Here is an 18,291-nt window from a genome sequence, read left to right on the forward strand (position 1 = left end):
CAAGCTTGAGAATTGAAAAGCAAATTAAAATAGGATGTGGAAGAGTTAGAACATCTGACAAGAGAGGATATTTAAAAGATAATAAGACCAATGATTAAGCAAAACAAAAATAAATAATGTGGTTATTCACACAGTCTTATCACACCTTAATTTTTGTATCTCGCTGTATTGGTGGCATCTCCACTGCATCTGCTTTTAAAAAGAGTAAAGGAATACAATTCCATTTCCCCGGTACTAGAAATCTATACTGGCTCCCTGTTCATCTAAGATCTTAATATTTTTATAAAAATCTTTAAATTATCAGGCACCTTTGTACCTTACAAATCTCCTGATACATATTCAATCTGATAAATCTAGGTCAGTGTGTTTAATAATTTGCTTAAAGTTTATTTTGTGCTGGCAGTCCATAGTATGGTGTATGTGTTTGATTGATTTGTCAATATATTGTTTTTTATTGTAATTTTTTTTAGCTTTTTATGTGGCACTGTGGTTAACCCACATGGTCTTTTAGTAGGGCTATATAAATGATTCTAAACCAAAATCAAACCATCCTTAACAGTAGTGAAAAGTTCTGATTACAGTAGTGACTTACAAGTGAAAAAGGCTTTAATCGCAAAAGGTCTAATTCTCACTATTAACAAACTATTAATTTTGCCTTTATAATATCCTAATTTGCTACCTATTAAAAGTTAATAAAAGTAGTTAAATTTAGGTATGGGGTGGATTAAGGGGTCTAAAATATGATCATGCAGAATAAGACATTAGGTGCTTTATAAATACTAATAAACAGCCATATGTATGCTTTTTAAGTGTTAATTGGTTCTTAAAATAAGGTGTAACCTTTCTTTTTCCCAATGAAACAAATCAAATAAACAAACAAAAAATTATTCATTTTTGTAACTGTCGATATTTAACACTGTTCATAATTCCCCTTAAATGGAGTCTGGTACATCAGTTGCTTTGGTTTATTTCAAATTTATTTCAGATCTAGTTTGTTTAGTTCAAGGTTTAGTGCTCTTTATTAAAAATTGTTTTGAAATGCATATGCAGAAATTGAAAAATACTTCTGTTGCCCAGGCAGCTAAAAAAAAAAAAAAAAAGAAAAAAGAAAAGAAGAAAAAAGCACTCAAACTATTTTATTATGTGTTTGAAGTTGCCAGAATGTCAAAAAGGAAATAAAAGGTGCACTTTTGACATTACAGTATTTCCTTTTACCAGCACCATCAGGTCCAGGAAGTTCATCAGATTGAAGCAACTACGCTTCATGCTTCAAAAGTTTCTTAAACTGGGATTCAAGAATTTCAAATAATAACAATAAAAAAAATAACGGCAACACAAACATTTACTAGTAACTAGGGTTTACACAATGCTTTACAATAATCACCCTGCAAAATGTTTCTCCATATAAGTGGGAGGTTCGGATCTCCACTTGAATTGGATGACCCAAACAACAACACCAAATAATAATAATAATAAAAATCATTTGTATTGCCCTACATAGGCCATTCTGCTTCTATACAGGTATATATATATATATATATATATATATATATATATATATATATATATATATATATATATATATATATATATATATATTTTTTTTTTTTTTTATTGAGGCACTTATGATTGCACAATGCCCTCTTCTGTTCAAAAAGCGAACAACATTTAACATTTATATTTAATTAAAATTTCAACCTAACCAATCAAAAGTTTGTACTTGCTGGTCTAATTTTTTTTTTCTCTTGATCTAAATGATGGCACAAGTCTTTTGATCTAAATGTCTGCAAAACTAAAATTGAAAAAGTTGAAATTAAAACAGATAATTTAGGGGGAAATAATAACTTAGTGACTGGTTGTAGAGTCTACATTAAATTGATTACCAATGACAATGAGAAGTTGACAAAGATAATTTATTTCCAGTGTTTTTTTTTTTGCGTTTTTTTTTTTTGTGTTGTTTTTTTCTCTGCAGTTGCGAGTCACACATATGAGCATTCAGAGGTAAGATGAAATCCGCACACGTTAAGTATGAAGTCATGCATACTCTGCCGAGGAATCAAATGCTGGCTACTACACTGGCCAGCTCGGACAAAATATTTGACTTTTTGACAAAGGTAACATACAGAAAAAATAAAATACACATTTAAGCTATTGCCTCAATAAAAGACCAGGGTAAAGATGAATACAGTGGCAAAGCACGAAATGACTTAAGACTACTGACTGATGAAGCAGTGGAAGCTCTGCATCTGCTTTTGCATCGTTTTGTATAAAAAAAAAATATATATTTTTTTCTTTTTCCTTTCTATCTTTTTTTATTTTTTTATTCTGACAAAATTCAGTCATTCATTCACAATACATATTCCATATTAACAAACAACTAAAATAAGAAATGGCACCTTTCCTGTCACCAGAACCAGTTGAGGCACTTTTTTTTTTTTTTTTTGTAAGGAAACAGAATTCCTTGTAATTTTATGACTTATTTGCTGTTAGGTTGTTGTATTTTGCATTAAAATGGTTCAACATGACAATGACCAGTAAGCCTAGTACTGCTACAGATGTTCAGGCTCTGGTGCTTTCACTTTAGCACTTACTTTCACAATCCTGTAAAAATATAAAAAAATGATTTCATTCTTCTTCCACATGTATATCTGGCTGTTATGATGCACTGTAAAGGGATTTTCCACAGCGCACAGCTCAGAAAACAGCCCATATCAAGGCTAACCTTCAAAATAATAATAATAAAAACAGAAAAATACTTCAAGTACAGACATTATTTACACTTTTCACGAATGAAAACTGCAACAAGCAATTTACGTGTTAGTCAATATAACAGCAAGCATACTACATTCTTCATATGAGTAACATCAGGAGTTTTTTTTTTTTTTTTTTGTCCTAAACTTGGACGAGATGTCTTTTCTTTTCCTTTGATATTAGTATCCTTCAGTAACAGTTTTGCAAATGCATGTCTGTCAAAGTCAGAGAAATTGTGCTGTCGAGGCAGTCGGTAAACATTGGTATTGTACAGCCTCTGAATATCAGGCCACTTCACCGTCATGCATATATTACTAGCTTTCAAGAAAACAGCTCCAGTACTGATCCAAAAACAATGAGTCAGATAACTCAGAATTGTTCAAATTACTCCAGTTACTTTTTTATAAGCCTATACATATAGATATATACAATTTACATTTATAATATATATTCATATTTATAGATACTTTGTTTAAAAAAAAAAAAAAAAAGGACATGGGGATGGAAAATAAAAATGAAGTAACCTTAGCTCTAAAGGACATTCATTCAATTTAACGCCTGTTCACACCAACATGCATGTTTGGCACAAAAATTCATCCTGATTTTCACATATAATTAGTCTTTTCAGACCTAAACATATAAACTGCAGACAGGATGAATGAAAATGCTAATTTACTCTCTGGCAGGTGATTATAGAAAAGCAGAAATACACCGCTAACGTTAACCCTGATACACAAATCGGTGTGCAAATTCTGCCACCTGCTTGTCACAGAGAAAAAAGAAAATCAATTTTCAAACAGCCAGATTTTTGTATTTGCTTTGGTGCTTATTTACCAAAACCGAGTACAGAGACAATAGAGCAGGTTGTGGATTCATATGCTATTCATTACCATTTAGCAAACTAATTGTGTCTGAGAGTGCCACCATGCCATTTTATGTAACAGCAGTGCTATAGGCATGCCACAAAAAGCACAAATCTTATTGGTTGGCCAGTTGTCTTCACAATGTGATGGAAAAGAAATTTGTCGCATTGATGGCTCTGCGAAAGTTCATGCCAGAACAGGGCCTGGAAGACCACTGTCCTGAAGAGTTAAGCTCCAACCCCGTCAGACACACCTGAAGAAGCTAATCAGTGTCTTCAAGATCACTAGAAAGCTACAGGCGGGTGTGTTTGTTTAGGGTTGGGGCTAATCTCCACAGGACAGTGGCCCTCAGTTGGTCTAAACAGATGTATTACCAGTTTGTGTTAGGGAAATCCGAAAATGCGTAGAATTTTCACACCTAAAATTCACTTTGGTTTGAATAGGCCTTGACCCACACATTATGACACTTACACGCATGCAAATTATTCTTTATATTCAAAGATATTGGTAGAATCGTGAGCGCACCACTTGAGCTCCTGACAATTTTTGTGGATGAGCATCAGCTCCAGAATTCAAACTGTTTCTGGATTTGCCCTTTGACGCGCCTCCGTTTACTTGTTCAGAGCTGGACTGGGGACATGGGGAAGCAGAGGGAGTCAGTCGCTCAGCATTTCCTGCTTGGGCCTCTTCCAATTCAGTCTCTATCCCATCTTGACTTTTCAACTCTAGACTGGCCTGGGAGCCCTCAGTTCGATGATGCTCATGAGCAATCCAGTCCCGGATAGACACGTCCTGAGAGTCGAACTTAGATCTGAGGTGCTCCACAGAAGACATTTCAGCACCCTGGTCCACCCCGCCCTGTTCCCTCCAATCATGAATGATATCTAGTTCAGCGAAATCCTGCTGGCCACCCATAGTATGCCGTCGACGGATGCCCTTTTTCTTTCCACGTGTCTCCGTAGAGCGGGTCTTTTGCGTGCCAACACCGAACATGTCATCAGCAGAGGCACGTAGACGGGACCTGAGTCTCTCTGTGATTTTAAGATGCCACGCTGGCTCAACGCGGTCCGATTCAGTACGCAATGAGCCACTAAGGCTGCCAGTGGAACGGCCTCTCTTCATCACCTCCAGAACTCGAGATAGTCTGTTTGATTCATTCTTGCTGACCCCTTGATTGGTGCCACCAGCCCCGGCCTCCACAGATGAATCGCTGTCCGTCTTTTGTCGGAGGGATCGCCTCCTGGTCAGAGAGTCACATTCTATGAGCTTATGGGAGGGCAGCAAGCGGCAAGCCAGTTTGGGTGTGCTGTTGCCGGCATCTTCTGTGGACGGTATGCCTAGTCCAGCGATGCCAGGGCTAAACATTGGGAAGTCGCTCTCACTGTCGGTTTCCATCGGCCGTCCCTCACTGATGAGCTCACTGCGCTCATCATCTGCTTCATCTCCTCCCCGGCTTTCTGCCACAGACTGCACCTCTGGACTTAATGTGATGGACTCCACTCCTGTCAGAAAGGTGGTAGAGGAAGTGGTCGAGTAGTCCGACGTAATAGAGCTCACCTCGGCAGTTAGAAAAGCCCCCCCAGGAGCAGGTGATTGCTCAGGGGCCGGTGATGTTGTGCCCCATTTGCGAGGTCTGGTTCTGGGTACGGAGGCTCCAGAACTCATGGTACCCAAGTCTGAGGTGGTCTCATCTAACTGTGAGAAAGGATCTGAGAGGGTGGATCTGTTGGTGCGGCGGTTGAAACCAGGTGAATATGAGAGCTTGGGCGAGGGGGAGAGAGCTGAAGAGGGTTTGTCTTTCATAAAGAAAGAGTTTCTGTGCTCCTTCTTGTTCTTCGGTGTTGACTCTTCACTTACGGCATTCTTCTTCTCTCCAACAATTCTTCCGCAGGGGCTGGACCTGCCTGCCACCTCCTCCTTGTTCTGCTTTTGAGTTAGGTTATCACTCTTGGTGAACAAGGTATCAAGGTCATCATCAGAGCTGCTGGGTTGCAGCTTCTCCTTGTGCTTCTTTCGTTTGCGGTTGGCCGCAGCAAAAATGGAGGAGACTCGTGGCTGAAGGAACTCGCGGCTGCAGTGGTCCTTCCCTGATCCCCAGGAGCCCTGGACAGAAAGAGTGACAGACTCAGTCACAGCGAATAGAAAAACAACTCTGTAAATCAAGGAGCCATAAAGCACAAAGGCCTAGCAAGGAGAAACATGGAATACAAAGCCCAACCGATGCCCTTAGAGGTGGCTAACCCAGAGTACTCCACCTGCTTCTCTGATAGCAGCACAAATCAGAGGTTGAAGGACTGAACATAGAAAGAAACATTAGAGACAGTCACAGAGCTCCAAATGAGGCCTCTGTTTCAGAACAGCCACATAGCACAAGCAGCACCCAACAGCACTGCCACATGGAAAAAGCTACATGGGTTGCATTTGAAATCAAAGCTGGAGCCAGATGACAGAAAAAGGGATGGGAATCTTAATCCATTTAATGATTTGTCTAGTACTTTTGGAGTTAGAGGAAGAGTCTAACTACAAGAGATCAACTGTATTCCCAACATTTATCTTATGTCCACCAACCTAACATAGTAATGGTTCTTGGTTGACAACGTCTTCAGTCTTCATTCAGTGAATGTCAGTCAGAAATTAATTCATAAACTGAATGTGCTGTTTTAGACTGAGTTTGATTCACTAAAAAACAAGTTGTACGAACAGCATGAAGATATTTCAGCTGCAGTAGTTTTTATAAAATGGTTAGATTCCCACCCCTAGGCAGGAATGCTTAGTGCACCTTCTAGCAACATCTAATTTCCATGTTACACTGAATGCAGGGCATGTTCAAAGCATGACATGATGGCCTCTGATCCATCTGTCCAGTCTCTTCAAGATGGCAACTGGCTCCCAGATGCTGCTTTGGGAGTGGTGGAGCATGTCAGCCTAGTGCAAGGACTACACTCACCCACTATATCTGCCCTATCAGAGAAGAGGCCTCGATCTAAAAGTCAAACTCACCTTAGATTTAGCAGAGTCACTGGTTGGTGAATCTGTGGAGTAAAGAAAAATGATACATGGTTAGAGACTTGCACATGTCCTTCTACTGATCTCAAACAAACTCATATACAGGAGGGAGGCAGAGAAACATATGCATGTAGAAAGGGTGTGCATGACGACGAGAGCATGGCAAACAACGAGAGAGAGGAACGTAGAGGAATATAGTTCAAAAGCAGGCATGCAGATACATATTCACCAGTAGGGAGCAATCGTTCACGTGTAAGACCATCCAGCAAACACAGACAATATGGTAACATGAATCTGGTCCAAAATAAATGTTTATGGTTGCAAAAGAGAGCAGCTGGACTTTAACTTTTTTATTTTATTTTTTAATGAAGTATTAACTTGAACTAACATGATGCATGGACCACAGAGTACACACACAATGATGCAGGTTTTGCAGGCAGTGTCATTGAATGATGTCATTGAGTGACATTTGTGTTATAATGACCTATATGGGAAATCTATAACCATCTGATTCTGACATTCTGACAGATAATACAAAATCTATTATTATAAAAAGATACCAGAGATCATTTTAATTATATTTACATTTTAAGTAGAATTTTATATAATTTTAAGTAATCAGCAAAATATTGTACACAATAAAGTATATAAAGGCTATATAAATAACCAAAAGTTAGCCTGTATAAAAGAGCAGGCCCACTAATAATACAACCATGTAGACAACATCTCAATTTAATTATTATTATTTTTATTTTTTTTTGTAAATTAGGGCTTCAACTTAAATTTCACATACATTAAAACCCTTCTAAAGACGGCAAGCCCATTACTGTACATTTTGAAAAACAAGTTGAAATTATTTTCTGCATATCACAGATGTTGTTCACACAACTCAGGCTTTTTTTTTTTTTTGCCTGGATGTTCCGCTAAGTGAATTTTCTAATGGTAATTGGAACTTTTGCAGGTCAACAATTAATTCTACAACCCTTTTCACCCGGAGCTCAAGTACGATGTGTGTGATTCAGAAATGGATGTTTAATGACAGTGCTGAGGCCGTTCTGATGTGTGCTGTTGTGACCACAATGAAGACGAGACACTCAAGGCATGAACCAAGGTCAGAAGTGACAGGGGTTAGAGAGGGGCTAGCTACGCAGAAAAGATGACACTATGGGAAGACAGAGGGCCAGCAAGGAAAAGTAAAAAAAAAAAAAACATTCACTGCTGTCTTTGATCTTATTTCATTTTCCAAACAAATTTTGGAGGCTTATTTCTTCTGTGTCGAGCCAAGCCCCCCTGCACACCCCTTGGTGGTGACAAATGGTATGACCAAGTGACATTCAAAGCCGAGTAGCATTACCATGCCGTCTCTCCGTTTGGTCAGCATTCAGAGAGAGAGAGAGAGGGGCGAGATACAGCGAAGAGCCTTTGAGACAGCAGCACTGCTCTACGCCAGGTAAACTCACAAACCACACCCCACAGAACCCAACACTTCTGCTGCGCTTTCCCTTTGCACTTTTGTGTTCTCTTTTCTCAGTCGCCCACGTCATAAAATGCGAGGGTGTCTGCAGACTAGGCAGCTACACTGCGGGCAACAGTCCTCCCTCTTCCTACAGTTCCAGCTGCCCATCACGGACACTACTGAGTCCATCAGCGACATCAAGGTGTGATAGACTCCGCCCACTTGTCCTGTGTCAAGATCAGTATGTGTGAATGCTGGGAAAGCCTTTAGGACACGCGACAGAGGGGCACTAGGGACAGAGGGATCAGAGATTGGCAAGCGTGTTCTGCGGTTTGGCTTTAGCTGTTTGTTTGTTCTCTCTTGGAGAAAGAACATGACGTGTTAATGCAGCAGTTGGCAGAATTACGGCGACGACCCAGTTGAGTTTGAATGCGTGGAGAAAGAGACACACTTAATGAGTGAATCTCACGGAAACGGTTGTATTTCACCCCAAAATCAAAAGGAAGAAAAATCTGAAATTGTAATTTGCATAGAGTAAATGAAGCCTATTCCAGGCACCATTAAGTTCTTTTGTATTATAATATTATTTTCTTAACAATTAAGGATCTTTCAAGTCATCATTCTAATTACAGTAAAGTGGCGAAATTCGAGCGAATGTTTTGCTTTCTTTTTTTTTTTTTTTGTGTATAAGCTCATTATTGTTTGCCATTCTTCTTACTTGTAGAAAACATCTGGTAATACTTTATTTTAAGAAACAATTATTACGCAATTAGTACTTATACAGCACATGACCATATTTTAGATCCCTTAATCAACCCAATACCTAAACTTTACAACCACCTTTTCCAACTTTTTAATAAGCAGCAAATTAGAAAATTCTTAATTAATAGTGACTATATGTTACATATTATGATACCAAACATGTTTATTGATATTAGTAATGTGGGGAATAATAATAATACAAAAAAAAACATTCATTTTTCTCTTGCAAAATAAATTTAATTATTTTATTTTATTTTATTATTATTATTTTTTTATTAATTTATTTTTTTTGGGGGGGGGTGAAATATGACCTAGCCATGTCTTTGACAGGTTTTGTGAGATTCACACAAACATAAGAAATGAGCAAAACAGAAATGGGATAAAGAAATTTACACAATTGAAATTAAATTAGCTAAAGCATTGAAAGTAAAAATCCAAACCAAATAATTTAACGCGCACAAAGCAAGCTTCTGTACGCAAAAATGTCTAACATCTTGCCTCATAAACTCGCACAGGCTTTTTAATTAAACCATAGCACAGAGAAAAAAGAAAAAAAAGTTGGGAGAAGCTGCGTCTGTTCTCAGAAAAGCAAAGCATTTTTTAAAATCAATATTAAAATCAAATGTTTAAACATATTATTATACTGTAGCTTTTTATTTATCTCACTACACAAGGTCTGCTCTTAGACATAATTATATTTTACAGAAGAGGGGAAAAATGTCAACCCGTGTCGGAGAGGGTCCAACCAAGGGCACATGTTACCTGACACTTCCCCTGGAGAGGTGCCTGTCCGGCCGATGTTGGTCAGGAGGTGGTCAATGTTAGGCACAGGCTGGGACTCCACAGCACTCTCCTCCTGGACCGTAGTCTGAGCAGACATAGAGAAAAACAACTCAGTGAAGCTGCACTGATTCAAACTAATGAAAAGAAACTAGATTTTAATGGTTCTTGCTCATACAAAATTTCGCCTCCATGATGCTACATGTGTCTTTTTAGTGATTTTCAGTTTAGGGGTTCTGGGTGGCTGCTAGCTGGTTACTTACTCAAAAGAGCATATCCACAGTTATGTTAATTAGGGTTAATTAGGGTTAGGTGTGTGTTCAAAATCCTGATGCCAACATTAGCAAACACACCTAAAATGTAAATTAATAATAATAAAAAAAAAAGCTGTACTAATACACACCGTAGGTTCCTGGTCACCCTCCTCAGTGAAGAACCAGTCGTACTGCAAGAGAGCACCAGACTGCATTCAGAATTATTTCACCAATGCTCAAATACCTGACACCTCTGAGACAGTGTTTTATCTTACATGAGAAAATTTAAAAAACTCACATGCTGAATGAGCGTTTCTACGATCTTGTACTGGTCTGGCATGTGCGTCACCATGTGAGTCATATTGTCTTCAGATGTTCTCACCAGTGTTGGGCCAAACACAATAGCCAGATTCCGTGGCTCCATCTGACACAATGACAAATGAGAAAGATGAGACATTTCTCACAAAGTGAGTGTTCACACAGGACATATTCTTTTGAATGTCAGGGATTAAGATCAATGCACCAAAAAAGCTGTATTGTAAAAATCACCAGTGCACATTATTATACAGTAACTTGCTCTGCCTATAAACACTACTTTACCTTTGGTTATCATTACCAAGCCCTCAATGCAATCAATTTCTGATGCATAAAATCAAGTCCCACCCAGGAAATAACATCTAAAATCAGCTGCAAACTTCATTTCGTGTTTTCTTTAAAAACGAGCTTTATATTAAATATCTGAATCACTGAAAATCTTGGGGGAAAGCTTGAAAACTTGTAGAGCCCTGTATTATGTCTTCTGTTCCATTCTGTTGCACGACATCTTGTTGGTGCTGAACGAAAGCGCACATTCTGTGTGTACATCCTGTGGACTACCAGAAATGTTTTACCTTGTTCTTTTCCGAGTTTTCTGCCACAGTTTTGAGATGTGCCGAGAGGAACTTCAGTGTTTCGTAATGGTGATCAGGCAACTCGTGAAGCTGAAAAATGTGAAGTTTATTTAGGGTTGCCCATAACAAACAGTGAATTATTAGCACTATAAACGAATGGTAATTAGGTAAACAGCTTCATACCAGTCTTTTGAGCACTTTGAGTCTCTCTACAGGATCCTCTATTCTGTTGGCATCAATAAAGTCTCCATATCTCTCTACAGAGGGCATATCAAGAAGGAAAATTACTTCAACTGTCTTATGTTGAAATTGCATGTCTCTATCACTAGATGTATATCACTCAGCCACTAGATGGCAAACTTCATAATTAATGTTGTGCAAGAGCAAGATATATGAATAAAAAATAGCCCCAAGCAAGGGAATTCCAACAAGGACTTTTACCGTTAGTGAAGAGAGGTTCAGGAAGTTTTCTGAAGAAGGATTTGAGTAAACTGCTGATCACATTCAAGTCCTTCCATTTCTGTGGGGAATAGATAATGTATAAAAAAATAAAAAAGAAGAAGAAGAAAAAGACCTCAAGGAAGAAGCAAAGGAAATATTACACCTGGCACCTGATGTGACACCTGAACTATAAACTCACATCATCCTGAACATCGATGTCGTCCATGCCCTTGTTATTGAGCTCTTCCTGCATGATGGAGATGGCAGCATTATTTCCTGGCACTCTGTAAATGCCAGTGTATTCCAGTCCTCGTTCTTCCACAAGCTTGCAGCACACTTCAACTATCAGAGGAACAAACTAAAACACACAAAGAACAGTCACATGCATGCAAGCCAATCTAAACCTCTAACACTGCACACCATAGGAGTGTGTGTTGCTTACATAGACAAATATGACTCCAAAATCAGCAGTATGAAAAACTTAGCAGGTTCCAATACAATTACATTCATCCCACAAACTAAACAATTACTCTTTAAACATTATTTAACACCCACAGCTAAAAATATCACTAGTGTAGAACACACTCGCTTGTGAAAAAGTGTGCTTAACTGGACTGAATGTACACCTGTAACATATGTACACCATAAAAATAAAATAAAAATATATATTATATATAACATTACTATTACTATTTTTCATGTTTTTGAAAGAAATCTCTTCTGCTCATCAAGCCTGCATTTATTTGATCAAAAATACAGAAAAAATGTAATATTGTGATATATTATTACAATTTAAAATAATTGCTTTTAAATGTATTATACTTTAAATTATCATTTATTTATGTGATGCAAAGCTGAATTTTTAGGATCATTATCACATGATCCTTTAGAAATCACTCTAATATGATGATTCATTATCAAATAGGAAACAGTTCTGCTGCTTAATATTTTTTCAGAACATGTGATACTTTTTTAGGATACTTTGATGAATAAAAACAAAACAAAAACAAAAACAAAAAGAAGCTATGTTTTTAAAATATTAATATTTTGTAATAACAATATACACTACTGGTCAGTAATTTGGGGTCAGTAATTTTTTTTTCTTTCTTTAAAAAAAAAATCAATACTTTTATTCAGCAAGGATGTGTTAAATTGATAAAAAGTGATAGTAAAGGAAATATATTATTAGAATATATATTATTAGAATTTTTTTTTTAATAAATGCAGTTCTTTTTAACCTTTTATTCATCGAATATATTAGACAGCAGAACTGTTTCCAACACTCATAATAAATCAGAATATTATAATAATTTCTAAATGATCATGTGATAGACTGGATGTCACGTGACACTGAAGGCTGGAGTAATGATGCTGAAAATTCAGCTTTGCATCACAGGAATAAATTATTTTTAAAGTATATTCAAATTGAAAACTATTATTTTAAGTTAATATTTCACAATATCACTGTTTTTTTCTGTATTTTTGATCAAATAAATGCAGGCTTGATGAGCAGAAGAAACTTCTTTCAAAAACATTAAAAATAGTAATGTTTCCAAACTTTTGCCAACAGAAAAGTTTGGAAACACCTTCTCATTCAAAGAGTTTTCTTTATTTTCATGACAATGACATATATATATATATATATATATATATATATATATATATATATATATATATATATATATATTAAAGAAATTAGGTCACTTAAGTGTGCTTAATTACAGTACACTTTCATTTCTTTCTTAATTCACATAACTACACTTTTAAAAACTGCACCGTGGAATGATGTCAAATTCATACATATATATTTTTTTTTAATCTGTTAATAATTACACTTATGGTGATGTGTTGATTAACATACTAAGCAGCTGATAATAATTTTAACTGTAGTATGTTATTCAATATTGCATTTAAAATGAATATATTTTATAGTATATTCAGCATATTCAGCAGTACACTTTAACCATATCTCAAACACAACACAATTATAAAATTACATGGTAACACTTTATTTTAAGGTTTAAAGTATTTGTAACACGTTAAATGTACTTACTATTATAATAACAATAAATTATGCTTTATTACATGCAAGTAACACTAAACCAAGCACTTATCCTAACCCTAACCAAATAATAAGTGTATGTAGTTAATTAATATTACTCAATACTTAAATGTATTATTACACTGTAACAAGGACACCTTAAAATAAAGTGTAACCAATAACAGTACATACTGTATAAAGATGTACTGAAGTCATATACTATACAGTTAAAAAACTATTTATTTATTTTAATGTAAATCTAAAATGTATACTCATTTAATTGCAATAAACATTCCATTACAGTTAAAAAAAAAATATATTCAGTTAACACTTAAGTATATTCTTCTAAATTATATTATTTTTAAACTTTTTTATACACACACTACAGAGTACTTCTTTTTCCCAAGCGACATATTTAGGTTGTCACTGAAATCATCTAAGCCAAGTGCAACAGTGAGAGAAAGGACATTCTTTGTGGTCTTACTCTGTTGGTCTGAGCCGGAGGGCAGTCATCTAGTCTTACTCCAAATGTGATTCCATGAGACGATTTCTTCTCAAATGGCTTTCTCATGAGTCCAGGGATGCCCTTCCTCCATGTGCCCTTATCTTTCGGTGGACTGGTTTCATCTATTCAGACAACCATAATACGATTTGTCATAGAGACACTAGTCTGAAACTTAGTGAGCTATATACCTTTTAAGGCAGCACCATACCCAAACAGAAACCCATAAATGACTGATTTGCACTAATGAAATGACGTATGAGTGCTGATTACAGTAGAGTATGATGTTAACATGTTACTAAGCAAAAATACTTTAAGCACAAAAATACTTAACATACACAAGCACACAATAGATTTTTATTGATACTCAAAAGTACTGAATAGAACACAAAGAGTAAGTGCCCTTGATTCTGTTACCTTTGTGCATGGCTTTCCTGTCGTGGTCCTTGTTTGGTGAGTGAGGGCTTGTGGCTTTATTCTCCCCTTTACCGCCCAGTAACGTCTGCCTGATGCTCAGAGACTGACGGGACGCTCTGGGTGAGGGTTCTGTCTTACTGCTGGGTGGACTGCAACACACAAAAACCAGGTCAAGATGTAGAGGAAGAGGAAGAAGACTACAAAAAATGTATGGGAACCCTTCCCATTTTCCTTCTTACCTCATTAGAGTGTTGTACTCCTTTATTTTCCGGTTGATGAGGTCTGTGCTAGTTACAGTAGCATTCTACAAAAAGAAGAAGGAAAGAGAGAAAAGGAAGACAAAAGCTGATGTCAGACGAGTGGATGAAATATAAGAGTGGAATCCCCAAACACACCAGAGGGCTTGTGGATAACCCAATGTTGTAAGAAGACAGAAGAAAACGAGCTTTAAAGAAGATGCAATGGTTTTCCTGAAGTGTTACTATTTATTTTCAAAAAAAGCCCTAGGCTATGTTCTACTATTGTAAGAAAGTTCTTTAAATAGGGTCTTTTTCCATGATTCATGAGGAAGTCCAAAACATCCACCGTATCTCTATCAGGCACTAGACCTGGATAGACTTACCCGATAATTCAAAGATGAAGTGTGGTTTCTGCACCACTCACGTCACTAAACGAAACGGCCAAAAGGACGATTATTTAATTTTTTAAAACACCTTTCCCATCTGCCATTGGACAGACAATCCCATGGTACTGGCTGAGCCAAAGTTAAGTCACAATTCACAATTCACAATGTTTCAAAGCGGCTTTAAAAAAGTCACACTGAATGTTTATAAAGTCTGATGCTAGGAAACATGCCTTAGCATTCAAAGGTAATTAAGGATTTAGATAATGCTCAGTTTTGTTCGAAGTGGGAGTGTACAATACTCAAAAAGCATTGATGAGGATACACTCAGCTGTCTTACAGTAAGTGAAAAATAGAGTCTGATGTGAGTTTAACATTTTCCATTATTTTATAACATTATGTAATTTTAATTTTGTTTATAAATTTCTACATACCGGAAGCATCACTTGAAAAAAAGATATGCAGAAATATCATAATATAGATTCCCCAAACTTCAAATTCATCAGTGCCACTTTGTTCACCAACACAACCCAAAAAATAAAAAAATAATTTTAACACTCTTGCAAAGCATGTGTATGGTTTATGAGGTACATAACATTTTGTTTTGGACATAAAATATATTATTTTACTGGACAAGAAAAAAAAAAAAAACCTTAATTCATTCTTGAAATGAAATTATATGGTAAGATTCACTGTTTAGGTCTGCCACCTTTAACTTTAGCACACAATTACAGATGTTCCTGGAGAGCGATATCTTTGAGTTGTGCCAGCCAAAGTATGGCATCTCTCATCTGGTGTACGAGAAAAGAGGCTTGTATAGAGAAGATATGCAGGTGACTTGATGGTGAGAATAGGGGTTAATGGGAAGTGATCTGGATGCAAAAGTGTATAACCTGCATAAGCACCACAGCTCAACGTGTAGGAGCATGAGCACTAACCACTAGGGCTCCAACAAAAGTCTCAACAAATATGGATTCAGCAAAAAAAAAAAAAAAAAAAAAAAAACTTCTAAGCATCCAAGTCTGTCTTAACATAACTGGGATAGCAAAGATGTACATAACTGGGACACTGACGAATGAATTCTGAAGTCACCACCTTATTGTCAGGTAAAGCTTTTTTATTTGTGCGTAAGAATTGAAATTGTTCTTGGATTACAAAAGTGTGTAATGATTACTGATCATTCACCTCGTCGTCCAAGTTGCTGTTCTCTTGAATGACCCGGATCCAGGACAGCATTTCCTCGCGGTCTTCCGCCTGGAACAGGTATTCACAGTCTGACGTTGTCAGCCGAAGTACGTTCTTCCGCTTCGTGTCACTGTAGGAGATGTCAATCAGACAGGCTTTGATGCTGACCGGCAGAGGCTCTTCTTCAATATGGGAGTTGACATTGGTTTGTCCGTCCCTCTTGTCCTTGTACAGATAGAGGCAGTGGCCACGAAGCACAGCGTAGATCTGCTTCCACGACCGCATGCTACCGCTAACACGCTGTAGACAAGACAACAGAATAATGAGTTGAAATAGCAAATACAGAATGCACAAGTTGATCAAATTAATAATTAATATCAGCTTCTATCATTGAACACCCTTAACCATGGTAAAATCACTATAATCTACAGACGTATTGTTTAAATGTAACCCCATATTGTATTAGTGTTGTACTTTATCTGAATGGTGTAAAATATGACAAGATCTTACAAGACAAGATTTCTAGCACTACATTTGCCAACATTAAATGTTTCTGAAAGCCTGCCAGCCATTCTTATTCATTCAGAGGTGCAAAGACTCGTTGCAACATGTTTACACTATGTCAAGGAATCCTACAGCATTACAGACAGACCAATCCTCTGAAAACACTTTCATTCAGTATTGGGACCCGGAACAAAATAAATCTTGTGAATTATGTTGTTTTAGTGGTGTTGTACCTTTCCCTTATCTGAGTTGAGCTGCCGGAAATGAAGTGGACCCTCTTTCGTGGCATCGGTGAAGACATCTGAAGTAGAGTCTCTCCTAGAGCCAGAGTCCTCAGAGGATCTGTCAACCGCCTGAAACACACCAAACATGGGTTAACCAGGAAACATCCTTTTAGACAACTGCCATTGAAAACCCTATGAGATACTTTATCAGTTTGGTAACTGGAATTCCACTGAGTTCAATATTCAGTAATCAAATTTCAAGAGAAGTCAGATTACAAAATTTAATCATAAGCAATGCTAAAGGTTTAGAATATAATACAAGTGCTTGGATACAAAGTCTCTTTCCATCTCACTAGAATTATTATAGGTGCTATTCATTGGCCAAAAAGAGAGAGAAAAAAGTTCATTTGCATACAGGTCAGGGTACATGATTAACATATTTTAATAATACATTTTCAGACTTAATGTTAGCTGGAGATCAGATGCCAACAAGTCAGACCCAAGGTGTGAACTAGTGACAATTTGTAAAGTGTTATCTGTATTACAGCAATTTCACTCACCTTTCTAAGTCCCTTGAATCCATGGGTGTGTTTAATCGACCGCCTGTACAGACACAGTAAACAGAGAGATCATACAGTGTGGAAGACAGCGGACTGACACCTCAACCGTGTGGCAGCTTATGACTTCATGTCCTGATCGTAAGCTTACCCTCTCTCTTCTCTGTAGTTATCCAAGCCCTCATCGAAGGACCTGGAACGTTCCGTTTTAGTTCCAGAATCTGATTCCAAAATTGTGAGTCGTAAGGAATCTAGATTGGAGATACGTGAGAACGCATGGTTAAAAACAAACACACATTTTTGATGCTACTGAGATATTGTAGTTTTTGGCAGAGCTGTTCCTCACCCTGGTCGTGGGACAGCTGTCGGCGTATTACGGGAGAAGGGGAAGTTGGACTGGGTGGGTTGGTGGTGATTATAGGCTTGTTGGAAATCACAGCAGATGCAGGAATGTGTGTGGTGTCATGGTCGTTACTGGAGCTTGACGGCTCATCTGATGACAACAGACATGAGACACTCATAAGATTATTTATCTTAGTAGCATATAGCATGGATTAATGTAGTCCAGTAGAGACAGCAGAATCAGACAGTCTGGAGGAAACATGCTTACTCATACAGCTAAGAAGAATGAGCAATCATTAAACTGATAAGCCTCCCACACCTTTTCATGCAAAGACAACACACAAACAGTAGGGCAGACAGATTGCATCACTGGGTAAAATGTTAAATTTTTAACCACATGATTTCCTTTTCTATAGTTTTAGTGGAAAGTCCTAGTGATTGCTTTCCTTGCATTCTCTGTGTAATACACTAATACACTTCATGAAGCAAACGTACAAACTGAGAAAACTACCATTTTGGAAAACCATTGCATTGGCATAATTTTTATAACTATATAACTTGACTTTAAACTTCATACATGTTACTAATTTTTTGAATCCATCAGTTTGAAAGCCTAGATATGTAAAACCCAGCACTGTTGACTGGTTCTGTATAACAAAAAAACTACAAAAAACTAATATTTACATTTAGTCTT

At 37.0% G+C, this 18,291-nt stretch overlaps 1 protein-coding gene across 6 annotated transcripts in view; it reads right to left on the bottom strand.

The window, feature by feature from the left end:
* Positions 1 to 3,227: 3,227 nt before the first annotated feature.
* LOC128013199 (rho GTPase-activating protein 21) overlaps positions 3,228 to 18,291 on the bottom strand; it is a 103,127-nt gene continuing 88,063 nt past the window's right edge. For all 6 annotated transcript variants that reach the window (XM_052595987.1, XM_052595986.1, XM_052595985.1 and 3 more), the window contains 17 exons: positions 17,602 to 17,748; positions 17,407 to 17,506; positions 17,259 to 17,301; positions 16,708 to 16,827; positions 15,971 to 16,270; positions 14,403 to 14,467; positions 14,164 to 14,312; positions 13,729 to 13,871; positions 11,403 to 11,561; positions 11,204 to 11,282; positions 10,946 to 11,019; positions 10,763 to 10,852; positions 10,171 to 10,296; positions 10,022 to 10,063; positions 9,601 to 9,706; positions 6,615 to 6,646; positions 3,228 to 5,717 (listed from right to left, as the gene is read on the bottom strand). In XM_052595987.1, the coding sequence (XP_052451947.1) occupies positions 4,110 to 5,717; positions 6,615 to 6,646; positions 9,601 to 9,706; positions 10,022 to 10,063; positions 10,171 to 10,296; positions 10,763 to 10,852; positions 10,946 to 11,019; positions 11,204 to 11,282; positions 11,403 to 11,561; positions 13,729 to 13,871; positions 14,164 to 14,312; positions 14,403 to 14,467; positions 15,971 to 16,270; positions 16,708 to 16,827; positions 17,259 to 17,301; positions 17,407 to 17,506; positions 17,602 to 17,748 (3,383 nt within the window). In that variant the 3' untranslated portion in view covers positions 3,228 to 4,109. The remainder of the gene's footprint in view (positions 5,718 to 6,614; positions 6,647 to 9,600; positions 9,707 to 10,021; positions 10,064 to 10,170; positions 10,297 to 10,762; positions 10,853 to 10,945; positions 11,020 to 11,203; positions 11,283 to 11,402; positions 11,562 to 13,728; positions 13,872 to 14,163; positions 14,313 to 14,402; positions 14,468 to 15,970; positions 16,271 to 16,707; positions 16,828 to 17,258; positions 17,302 to 17,406; positions 17,507 to 17,601; positions 17,749 to 18,291) is intronic.

This window comes from Carassius gibelio, chromosome B24 (assembly GCF_023724105.1).
Source record: "Carassius gibelio isolate Cgi1373 ecotype wild population from Czech Republic chromosome B24, carGib1.2-hapl.c, whole genome shotgun sequence".
Classification (NCBI taxonomy): domain Eukaryota; kingdom Metazoa; phylum Chordata; class Actinopteri; order Cypriniformes; family Cyprinidae; genus Carassius; species Carassius gibelio.